Source organism: Sander lucioperca, chromosome 11 (assembly GCF_008315115.2).
Source record: "Sander lucioperca isolate FBNREF2018 chromosome 11, SLUC_FBN_1.2, whole genome shotgun sequence".
NCBI lineage: Eukaryota > Metazoa > Chordata > Actinopteri > Perciformes > Percidae > Sander > Sander lucioperca.
The window spans coordinates 37,877,846-37,890,757 of NC_050183.1; the positions used below are offsets into that span (position 1 = coordinate 37,877,846).

The window sequence follows — 12,912 nt, forward strand, 5'->3', positions numbered from 1 at the left end:
TGGGTGTTACCACACTATCAGAAAGTGGTAGTGGTAAACATTATGCAGGCATACCTTGATATACCACAATGCTTTCTGAACATGTTTTTTTGAACAATGACAATGAGTCATCCTCAAAAGGAACAGATTCAGTCAGTACTGTGTAGTACAGTCAATCAAAGCTGAATAACTTTAAATATCTTACATTAATGAATCAACCCCAAGCTGTATCATTTGACAGTTATACTGAATGGCATAACCGTCATAAATAAACCTTCTTGTTTCTGCTACAAGGTTAAAATGTGCCCTTTCTGTGTCCATGTTTATGTTTACTTCTCATCAAAGCCATCTTTCTAATCAGCAGGAATCAATAAAATCTGATATGTGACTACCTCTTTAAAAATCTGGAGACTAACTTTTACTGAAAGACTAAAAGACTGTTGGAACTTGGCTGACTGTGGCATGTGGTTACAGTGAGTCAGAAAGAAAAATCTGCTGTAGTTTTCTAAAAGTACAGAGCTGATAGCTCAGAGGACAGCTGGGCAGCCCCCACACTCAGCAAACCCCAGAAAAACCTTCTGCACAAACAGTAGAAGAACGATCTTGTACAGTGTACTGTAGTGTGGTTTTCCATTTTGGAGGCATTGTTCAGTGTGGTTGTGCTGTTCAGGTGTCTTCACCACTTGGGGGGGAGAAGCGTTTTTCTTGCCCGACTGTCTCTCTTTAAAATGACAGGAGCTTAAATGAAGAGATGGCCAGGATGGAAGAGGGGGATCTTTTTCTTGCATTGACCTGAATTTGCTTAAGTCTTGAAAGGTGGGCAAGTTTGCATCCGATATTTCAATCAGGAAATACTTCATTTAGAGTGAACAAATGATATTTATTTAGGTGCATGTTAAAAATGTATTTGAGAAGAGTCTTTGGCAATTAGACCCCATTGTGATGCAGTATATTTAGGGGGTAGTGATGCAGTAACTAGTTCAGGATATTTCCCCTTGGGGTCTAGACATTGGTAGTCTGGATCAACGGAAGTATATTTCCATGGTTGTTGCCTGACATCCGCCAGTGTTCTGTATTTGGAAGGGAGAACCAACTGATTCCGTTCATTCGTTCTTCGATAAGAGGTTATTTTCCTGATGTAGCCTGCTCTACTCATGAAGCAACTTTTGAGCAGCCCCGCTTACAGTTTTCCGTATTTCATCTGCAAATTGCTGTTTGATGCCTTTAACCCGATTATCCAGTTCATGGCTTGGTTCTCTCTTTGTGCTTTTACAAGATCATCATGGCTGATGGTTGGCAGGTCAGAATATGGCTGTTTGATGGTCTGGGGAGGAGGTGTTGAGTGCTGCCACCCAGGCTACATCTTTGCATTTAGCTGCCTGACTTCCATCCCATGTTGCCCGCACTGCCTCATCTGAGAACTCCTCTATGCAAGTCATCTGGTAGGTCTCCATATCCAAGGGAAGGCGAGACAGAGTGTTTGCGTCCACATTTGACTTTCCGAGGCTGTATTTGATGTCAAACCGGAAGTCTGAGAGTTCACCAACCCACCTATGACCAACTGCATTTCATTTTGCTGTACTCATTACATAGGTCAGCAGGTTAGTACAGCTAATCGCAGAATTCAAACTCCAGTTTTCCACTGTGCAGGTGGTAATTGCGTTCGGCTGGTGTGAGTGTCCTCAAACCATATCCAATAACTCTCAACTTTACATTTTGGCGCTGATAAAGGACAGCTTCTAGGCCCTTCTCTGATGCATCTGTATGCAATTTGAGGGGCAGGTTAAAGTCTGGATATGCCAAGACAGGTGGATTCGTTAGGAGAGAGACCAGTTGTTCAAGGGCTTCCTGATGTTCGGTTGTCCAGTTTACATACTCTCTGGAAGGCAACTGTGGACGTTTTACCTTTTTTCCTGGTGCTGGAATCTAGGCTTTCTCTGGTTTAGTTTGGAGTAGCTCATAGATCGGTTTTGCAATCCGGGAAAAATCCTGGATGTATGAACGATAATAGCCCAGGAACCCGGTCAGTTTCCTTACTTCCCCAACTGTCTGTGGTCTCTCGTTTGTCAAGCTTTGTACAGCTTACAGGTCACGTACCTGACTTGTGGTCTGAACAGCTCACATTTTTGAGGCCTCAGTTTCAGTCCATGGTGCAGGAGGGCCTGGAGAACTTTGCGAAGTGCCTCGACGTGTTCTTCAAATGTTTTTGCGCAGTCATCTCTAGCCCTAGCATTTCCTCCATGCTCCGCTGGAACACCGCAGGGGTGTTTGAGAGTCCAAATGGGATCCGGACACATTCATAGAGACCCCATGGGTAATGAAGGCGGTGAACTGGCGTGAACCCTCAGCGATGAAGCCCTGATGATAGGCTTTGCCTTGCTCAAGGATGCTAAACCAGGCATTGCAACCAAGAGTGTCTGTCAGATCCTGTATCGTGGGCAGCGGGTGTTGATCAGGGACAGTCTTTTTGTTCAGAAGGCGATAATCGATGCATAGCCACAGGCTGCCATCTTTCTTTCTGACACACACCACCGGGGCAGAATACGGGGACTTGGACTTGACTATCCAGAATTTAATCACCTTTCACCTCTTTAAACAATGGCTTTGGGACTGAGGAATATGTTCTTTGAACAGGTATTTCATCCCGCAGGGTGATCGACATTTGCAGGCTTGGCATGCATCCTATATCATTGCTGTCACATGCAAAAGCTCAAGCTTCTTCACAGAGCATATTGTTAACCACTGTTTTTCCTTATCAAGGTGACTGAGGTCAACACTAGGTTGCCATGGAGATAGACTGGAGCTGGCAGGGGTTGAGACAGCACTGTTAACTGTCACTGTTGGCTTGGGCAGGTCAGGTGAGTCAAGCGAGTCTGGTGAAATCACTTTTTCAACATTATGGATGCTGCCAATGGCTGTCTTTCTTGGGATGGTGATTGAGTGCTTTGTGTTGTTTCCAACGGGTACAGCTAAATATGGTTTTCTTGGATTTTGCACTTCCAGCAGACCTTCGCCAACATCCAGTTCAGATAGCTGTACATTGTTGTCATCAGGTTCAAACAGAAAAACTGAATCAGAGGAATCCATGTTGGGTGGAACTTGGCACTTGACCCAGGTCACCTGACCTGCTGGAATGACAGGATTCGTAAAAACCCACACTTCATAACAGGTTTGTTGGTCTGGATGAACTGTACAAGAAGCTCTGCCTTTTCTTGTGGTATCGACATGGCATTACAGAGCAGGCTGATGAGCTTTGGAATCAGCTTTTCAGGTTGCTCCTGTATGATCTCCTCTAGCACATTAAAGCCCAGCAGTGGTCTCTCAAGAGCAAGACTGCTAACAAGAAAAAGGCACAGTGATTGAATCAAATCAGGGTTTTCATTACCTTTCAGATTGATAGTAAGAGCAACCCAGCCATCAAATAGGATGAGTTCACCTATTTCAAATCTTCTTCATCATCAATACTTTCACTGTGTGGATTCACAGGGGTGTCTGGCAGGTATTTGCTTTTCCAGTTCCTGTCAATCATGCTCACCTGGGCTCCCGTACTTAGCAAAGCCGCAACAGCTAAACCATTTATGTTACAATGGGTGAGGCTTTCTTTTGCTGTTGGGTAAGATGTGAGAGGGTGCCTGGGATTTCTGATTTGGTTGTCTGTCTGTTGTCTTCTGTTACATTGTCTCGTGTTTGGGTGTTAACTCTCGCCACACATAGTTTGTCAGACTTAGCAGTATGGCATGTGTCAGGTTGGGACGGCTGGGTCACTGTCTGTCCCCTGGCAGAGACCGGCTCCAGTTTCCCTGCCGCTTTGGCTTCTTCAGGCAGCCCACTGCCCTGTGGCCATCTTCACCGCAGTAGAAACAATGTGCACAATCGGGACGGTTCAGTTCAACACACTTCTTACAGCCATGTGGTTTTCCTCTTCTATTGTATGTTTTGCCTTGTTGTGAATGGCTGACTTGTTCTGGCTTCTGCGTCTTTATTGAGTGTCGCATGAGTTCAACAAGATTGGTAAGTTTTTCAACTTTCTCTGTTAACTGTTGGATCATATCTGTCTTTGTTTTTTTTCCACATTTTCCTCCTTGACACGGAGACTGAGCAGCATTAGCCTGGTCCAGGTGGATGGCCCTGAACGCCTTTCTCTTTCACTTTCGTCAGTCATTACCCTCTTCATCTGTTTCAGAATTGCCTCATCAGTTACTCTAGGATCTGTAAGCAGTGGTTTGAGTTCTCTGCGAATGTTGGCGTGTTTGTGCCAGAGGCCTTGACACACGGTGTGGAGAAAAACATATTGTACCGTGTTTGCACTGTACTTAACATCTGTGTCAGCATGTTTTGAGGACAAGATCTTTTGCTTGAGTCCTATGGCTCTGTACAGGAATTGTCTTTTTGCTTGGTACACATGAGCTCCTGGAAAAGCTCCATGTTGCTTTGCTCACCCAAGTGGGAGTGTAGAAAGCCTTTAAGCTCTTCAATAGCAAGGTTGTCCTTATTCATTGACATGTCCTTGAAATTTCCAGGTTTGTTAGCTCTTAGGACAGCTCGCAGTTTCTGAATCACTGAACTGCTCCTTTAATCCTTCTTTAATCTGGCGGCAAACACTATTGTAACAGATGTCTGACCCCTGATCTCCAATCTGACCCCCCTGAATCTTGAACTTTCTACGATGAAGGTAAGAAAGCTCTCTAAAGGAGACCATTTTATCATGTGTGGTGGTTCTGGTTCGACGGTGGCTCTGCAAATAGTCTCGGGAAGGAACTTGTTTTGGTGAAACATTTGCACCGCGCGAAAGAAAATGCCACATTAAATATTAAATGAAGTTAACTGTTCACACAATACATTAACGTAGCTATATAAATTAGCTGGATACATGGTCAAACATAATTAGTTCTTACCTAAGTATCACTATGTGTACTTCATCAATAGCAATCCCACCAATCGGTTCCAAACCGTCCCAGTTAGATAGTAAATGCCGTAAACATATTTTGTGCAAATCTTTACAATCATTCACCAAAAGAACCAGGCCGACCTGCCTTCTTGCACAATCCAATCTTTCTTCAAAAATTGCCATTTTCAGCATGTAGTTTGCTAGCTCGAAGTTTGTTGTTGTTTCCTGAAGGGATTTTTAGAACAGAGTGGAAGCGCGCGCTGGATGTCAGGCAATTATCCTGGAAATGTACACTTTGATCCAGACTAAGGCAACATTAGCCTATATACACACACAACATTCCACTTCTGGGATTGCTCCGGTGCTCCCGGAAATTCCGCCAGATGTCCCACTTTTCGGCCGGATGTCCATTACCTTCCGCTTTCTTTGTGTTGGCATTTTAAACTATGGTGGATTTAGGAGGACTATGGTTAACTGCTCCTCAGATCTCTGCAGGGTAAATCCAGACAGCTAGCTAGACCAGGGGGCTGGTTCACAAAAGCAGAATTTATAAATCCATGATGAAAGCGAGGATTGACCTAGTCTAATCTGTGCAGCCTGGCTTGGGCAAGCCAGGCTGAGGAGGAGTGACTGGGTCGAGCCAGGCTGAAGTAATTTGGATAGATGCGCGTTCACAGCTTTCCTTAACAGACTGCAAAGTCGATAACGGATTTACTGATGCTAAAATGGAGAATACGCGTTGTTCATGCTTTATACAGAGTAAGCCGCAGCTTCTTGTGAAAGTATGATAACGTAAAAACACATTATTTGTAAAAAAAGAAACACTGCCGCTGTAATGAAACAGCAAGATAAAGCGTGGCAGACGATGACGGACCCACTGAATGCGTAAGTAGCCTAAAAATATACATTTACTGACCACTGCTCTGAATTGAAACCGTCATAATCATGCCATTCAAGGATTAGGCTACTAATCCTTAAAGATAACATTACGCTAGAAAATTATGCATAAATATCTCTTTCATTCTGTTTCTCATTCTTTTTTTTTTTAATAGAGGCCTTCTTTCCTTCTTTACATATATGCTTTGCTCCCTCGTATATATGGACATAGAAAAGAAAGACACTGAAGAAATTGGACTCTAAAATCTAGAAACTATAAAGAGAATGAAGTGACAAATTCCATGCACACTGTAAACATGAATGTAACAGAGTGATATTCATCAGTTATTTCCCCCCAGCAAAATATAAGGTCAAAAACCATTGAGGTGTCCTCTCCCTGTTGTTACATGAATGTACAGTAGAGCTGTCAGTCTTCCTCTATAATACCATTCGAATTTCATTTGTTATATTTTTTTTAATATTTGAATATTTAATGCTCATATGCAGCCTGTTATAAATATGTACTACATTACTCAGGCTTATGCATTGTCAATGCCACTATTATAAGCATGTGGTTGTTGTTACACGTTCTGTCCACTAGACTTGGGACTTCCAACATCAGCCTGGCCTTGTAGGGGATCTACGTCATGGCGCATTGCATTTCTGGCACGCTGCTCTCTGTTTACATTATTTTCCACCACGCACACAGCAACAAACACAAGTCAACAGAGAACTCTGTAATGAAACATTATCTAACAAGTGTATTGAAGCAGCTCTGTTGTAAAGGCTAACGTTGCTCAATTAGCACAATGACATCATGTTAGAAAGCACAGCCTAAGCGATTTGTCATTTCAACGAAGTAACAATAGTGTTAGCCACGATGCTAACTGCCAAACGGTACTGTCACTACTATTTTAGTGATTTAAAAGCAACCCGTTTCTTGCAGATTGTTGATTACTGAAAATACAGCTGTTAGAAGGTAATATATGAAGTCGGAGCTAACTCTGACAGCTGTATGGCAGCTAACATAATCTTTAGCTGTCTCCATGAAGCTCCCAGCTAAGCTCCTACAACTCGCGACGTAGTTAGGAAACCAGAAAGAGCTAACTATTGATAACATAAGCATTTTGGCTCATGGATGTCAATTTTAAAGTCATGTTAAAACTATTTCCCATCCTTCTTCCGATTTCCAGCCGCAGCCTGTCACTCCCCCTTGTACTAACATTACTTGTATGTAACGTTAGCTCACAATGCCTTGTGTTTCTCACTCCAATAACTTATTGTTCATCAGACGTGACATGAGAAGAGGGAGATTAGCTAATGTTAGTCTCTCTCTCTCTCTCTCTCTCTCTCTCTCTCAAAAATCACATTTCAATAATAATTTCAGGCAGCATTTGAATAGTATTGATTTTTTTACTATTCGAATTATATTCGACTTTCAGAATTCGTTCCAACAGCCCTAATGTATAGTAGTCTTCACTATATAGTTATTGGTTCAGTGAACTAAGACTATAATTTGGGAGGATTGTATAATTAAGATATGTTCTTAAAATTGTACAATCCTCCCAAATTATAGTCCCAGTTTACTGGACAACAAAAATTGTGTGCCAAGAATGCCAATTTATTGAATCCTTTATTGTTAAAGAATACAAAAAAAATGCAGGCTGATAACAATTAGGTAAAACCACTGCTGAGGGAACAGAAAAGGCAGCAGGATTAATAAATCCTGGCTGTTAGCCTGGTCGGGAGCAGGCTAGCTATATAGAATAAATCTCCATGGTAACTCAGGTGCCTCTGCTTTTGTGAAACCGAGTCAAGGCTAAAATGAGCCAGGATAACTGGGAAATCCCAGCTTAATCCCTTATCTTGGTTTTGTGATATAGCCTTCAGGGGTCTTCAACGTTTTGTTAAACCAAGGACCCCTTAACTGAAAAGAGACGGAGCACGAACCCCCATATTGTATAAAATGAAGTTGCATATAAAACTAGACCTACAATAATGTATAGGGTGGCCTAAATCCTTTATACATGCCTTTTAAAAGCTTTTAAAAAAATAACTTTTGGCATGATTTTATAAATCATCTTTTAAATGTTAAACATACACAGTGAATCCTTAGGATTAACTATCTGCAGATGGCTATTTTAGTGACTATCTTATAGGCCAGTAAGCCTATAATCAGTGGGGATTTATATTTGCTAATAATATGTTGGATTCATGTTAAGACATTTTAAGTTCTGAAAAAAACTTTAAAAAATAACAATAATTTGGAGCCCCCCCCCCCCTGCAGTGCTGAAAAGCGAGACTAAAGCAACATTGACATTGTGGTTAGACTGACCCATAATAATCCTTCCTTCAATTTCATTGTGGCCACATTTGCAGTAATATGTGCTATAAAGCTTCAGAGAGGAAATACAGATGCAAATTCCACCGTTGGTCATTCAGATTCAGCAAAAATTATGTTCCCATTGAAATTTTCCATCTGAAGAGAAGTAGGAGCCATGGGTTATGCTGAATACTGATACTTTGGAGGATATCCATAATGTTTTACTGTTTTTATTATTAAATAAACATATCTAAATTCAATAATTTATGTTTTAATTCAGTTTTAAAACGCATGATTTCTGATTTATCTAATTTTATTACAAGGAGTTTACTATTTTCATCGTCAGGCAATTCATTGTATCATTCACGATTTAATGCAAACCCCTGTGTAGCCTAATGTCTGCGTAGTAGATAGGCTGCATAAATGCACTGTTCTGCAGGCAATGTGCAGATCATCACGCGAATCAATGTGCACTAAGAAAAATAAGTAGGGCAGTTGATCCAAAGTGACTCATTTCAGTAGTCACCTGTTGGTTTGATCGAGACCACACTGTTGCCTTGGACTTCCGCTCTCCAAAGTTTAGTTGCCGATCAGTTTCCACAGTAGCTTATTAAACAGACAGCCCGAGGACACAACGCGATTGGCTGCATGCATTCAGTATAATGCGTGCGCCGCCCAACAGCTCCGCTCTCTTCAGCACCGCTGATGGTGATTGACAGGTAAGAGCAGCCTTCTCCGGACAAAAGCCTAACATCAACAAACTTGTTAATATAATCAAGTACGCTAAATTATCTGAGGGCTACGTCAAACTCTGTACCGTTTCTGTGTGTGTGTGTTGCAGATGATCCAGTCTTCCAAACCATTCCACAGGTGTCCTCTTTTCATTCAGGTAAGTGCGGCGAGTTTAACACTGTAACACTATCTAACCGTCAGCTTTGTCTTGGTTTGTGGGAGACAAACGTTAATGCTATTAATCAATCTACTCTTATTTGACTTTTTAACAACCACATTCTCGTCTTTCCTGTTACCGAAAAGTAGTAAAAGAGGTAGGCTACTAGCTAGACCTATGTTAAAATCCTGCGTAGTTTTACTCAAGTAAAATCTTTTGCAAATGCACTTTTGTGTTAATATAATTATGCATAATGGCTTCGTTCATATTTATATTACTTAAGTATTAGCATTAATGTATTAACATATAGCCTTTGCAACATTTAATGTTGTTGCTGCTCATTTTACCTACTTCATACTTTAATAATCTTTCAATGAATGATTCCATGAGCTGTTTTGTAGGCTATGTGGGCTAAAATCTGAATATATAATGGAGTAGCCTAAAAAGTAAAATACTTCTATCATGTAGCTCTATACTAGAAATTAAAACAGCATTACGTTAATTCTATAATTATTTTTTGCTAATACAATAACATGTATTAAGCATATTCTGTATATTGATAGTGTACAATTCATAAGGGGAGTAGGTTCATAGATAGATAGATAGATAGATAGATAGATAGACTTCCTCCTCCACTGTGAAAAATTCTCTTCACTAAAGATTTACACTTTGGAAAAATAGCCAAAAAAAATAGCAAATTTCCCAATGTTAACATCAGAAAAGAAGCTGGAAGTTGTCCTAGAAAAAGGGACAGCAGCTCCACTGGCAGCTAAATATGTATCCTATGTATAATGTATGTATAATATGTAGCCTGCCACAACCTGAGGGACTCACCACTATAAGATCCCAACATTACAGATTGGTTTAGGATTGTACAGTAATTGTAAGTAAGTATTATATGGTGTTATGTAATTGTTTTGTAATGTGTGCTGTATAACAATCAGTGCTGTATAGAATATATGTGACACCTACTGTATGTATTTAATATGTGATATGTACTATATATGCATTTTCTGTAAACTGCTTTGGCAACATGTTTTCTTTGTTCATTCCAATAAAGCAAATTTAATTCATAGTAATTTATTTTATAAAATAAAAAGCTGTTGGATTGAAACTTTTGATTGTCCCCAGTCTAGTACCATGTCCACCTCGAGGAGCCCTGAGGCTGGGGCAGCTGCTCCGTGCCAGCCCTCTTCCTCAGTCGAGAGCATCGGCGAGTCTGATCTAGACCCTGGACTCCTCTTCCCGGTGACACGGTCCTCCCTGCTGACTCAACGTCTCCTGCGTTTACGGGCCTACAGCAGCCATGTAAGCCCCGTTACACGACGCAAGAGGGAGATGATCCCCACCGACAAGAAAGATTCCACCTACTGGGATAAGCGAAACAAGAACAACGAGGCAGCCAAGCGGTCCAGGGAGAAAAGGAGGCTGAACGACCTGATGCTGGAGGGTCAGCTGCTGGCTCTAAGTGAGGAGAACGCACAGCTGCGGGCTCAGGTGCTCAGCCTGCAGTTTCACGGCAGCCTGAAAGCAGAAACGCGCAAAGCTGCCTCCGCTTGTGCAACATCCACTGCGTCGGCTTCGCCCTTATCACCGAGACCGGCTCACTGCCCTGACCTCTTCCAGCCAGGACTGTGGGGCAACAGCAAGAGCAACCCGGCTTCCGTCCTGGGTGCGAGACAAGGTGGGTTTAATCCACACCGTTCTCACAATAGTGGCACACAGCAAGGCATCTTCCACCTCTCCGGGCCCCGTGTTCTCTCTCCTCGAGCGGTTTTGGAGGGCGGGGGGTCAGCGGAGGCAGAGATGGATGCTCAGCGACAGGTCTCCTCCAGCGATGACATCCACAACTCCACCGATGCGTCTTCCATCAGAGCTTTTCTGCCCACACCCGAGACACTCCACCATGCCTCCATCCTGTCATACCAACCTAGAAATTGGCTGGTGCCCCACCTGAACCACTCGGCAGTGTGCAATAACAATTTTCTGCTGCCTTGGCGGTCTTCCTACCTGGCCCCGCCGACCGTCTACCCCGGCCTTCCTCTCTACATACAGGAGAGACAAGGCCAAGGTCTCGGTGTGGAGGCAGACATTCAGGAGGGATTCAAGAGTCGGTTCAGCAGTGCACCGACGGGGCTGTCTCAGCCCGGGGTGCACCTCCGTCCTGATGGACGCTAACAGGACAGTTTGACTGTCAAAGAACAAAGCTTAGCCTAGGCCTACTGTGTAATTTTATGCTTAATGTCTTGTAAAAATAAGAACAGCGGTGGGGTTGTTTTTTTTTTAAATTGCCGATAGGCTACACAGTATGCTTTACAATTTGATAACATAGCCTATCAAAAAGCTAAATGCAATAAGCTGTTCAATTTATTATTTGGTCATAATTAAAAAAAAAAAAAAAAATGCGAATGACAGTAGGCCTATTTTTCACCAAAATGCAGCCTGCACTGTGGGTTTACGGTCTGACTTATTGTGGTCTAAAATGTGTTCTTATTCTTTCCATCAGCGGTTACATTGCGCACACGGACCAGTGCTGTCAGATATGAAACCCTCTGACTTTTTATTTTATTTTAACAACATAGACATAAGCCTATTTTAAATATTTGATCAATACAGGCCTACTTTGATAGCCAAATACATGCAACAGCTGAACATACAGAAAGTCATTCCAGGTCTCATTTTGGTCATGGTTTGGTAGCCTATAGCCTATTTCAGACATCAATTGCATTAAATGGGTTGATTGTAGTGGGGTTAAGATTTTTTTTTTTTACCGTTTTTCTGCGGTGAAAAGAAATCGGCGACTGAACCTGCGAAACTGGGTGCTTGTTGACTTGGTATTTCCCTTTATCTGCACTGCGTGATTTCCCAGCAGCCTTGATTCAATGGAAAACCAAACGTTCAACCGTTTTCTGTAGACTGCTCTGGTATGAGACGTCATCCTCCATTGCATCTGGCTATGCCATTCTTTTGTGTTTAAGATTAGTTAAAGTCAGGATATTTACACAATTGGCCTACTAAAATGAATCCCGAATTTAAAATTTAAAAAATAATAAAGACGATGATCAAAAATAAAGTAATCTCCTAACTAGCCCTTTTCATTGTTCGTGCAGTTTATGTTAATTTAGGCCTATATTCATATTGAGGCTGCACACAGCAACATTGGTGCAAATGACGGCAACACTTTGTCGAACCATCTGCTTTTATTCCGCTGCAGGCGCTGCAGGGAGCACCCAAAGTCTCTTCACTGGCGCTGTCACTCAGTGGATCGCTACAAGCCAACCAGGTTTAGCCGCTCAGCAGGCCTTCGTAGAAAAGTTTCACTTTTAATGACATGGTGTCTTTGTAAAACTGTTTTGCTTCCTAGGTGCTTGGGTTGGGTTTAGTTTTGAAATGTAATGTTTATTGCTGTTGTAACAAAAGAGCTGTTTAAAACGTAGGTAGGCTATAATTCCACCTGGTTATCATGTCATCTCTGACCATATTCTGGAGTGGCCTCGCAACAGATGTTCCTCCCATGTTTTACCAGCAGAGGGCGCTACAACACAATAATGGTGGAGAGTGGGGAATGCACACAGTTGGCTATCGTTTCCTGGGAAAAAAAAGAAAAAAAAAAAAGAAAGAAATTCGAATAGTAAAAAAATCAATACTAATCAAATGCTGCCTGAAATTATTATTGAAATGTGATTTTTATATATATATATATATATATATATATATATATATATATATATATATGTATATATATATAAAAAAAACAAACACATTTCTGCCTCTCTAATATGTTTTCCTTATTGTGGGGTAAGATAAAAGTTACATTTACACTGATTTTATAGATAAGAAAACATGAAATGGAACATTTGTTTTTAATAGCATCTGGTGCATTAATAAGATGGGTCAGACGAGTTGAATATTTCTAGAAGGGAAGTCATCCTTTTTTCAGTCTTCTTAATAAAGTTT

General features: G+C 41.6%; 1 protein-coding gene across 1 annotated transcript; it reads left to right on the forward strand.

Annotated features, from left to right (window-relative positions):
* Nucleotides 1–8,910: 8,910 nt before the first annotated feature.
* si:dkey-172o19.2 lies at nucleotides 8,911–11,362 on the forward strand. The gene is made up of 2 exons (XM_031318382.2): nucleotides 8,911–8,955; nucleotides 10,087–11,362. Exon 2 carries the CDS (start codon nucleotides 10,096–10,098, stop codon nucleotides 11,131–11,133), a length of 1,038 nt encoding a protein of 345 aa, XP_031174242.1. The 5' UTR covers nucleotides 8,911–8,955; nucleotides 10,087–10,095; the 3' UTR covers nucleotides 11,134–11,362.
* The last annotated feature ends 1,550 nt before the right edge of the window (nucleotides 11,363–12,912 follow it).

Excerpts from the sequence above, each read along its gene's own strand:
- si:dkey-172o19.2 (XM_031318382.2), top strand. The coding sequence starts at position 10,096 with ATGTCCACCTCGAGGAGCCCTGAGGCTGGGGCAGCTGCTCCGTGCCAG.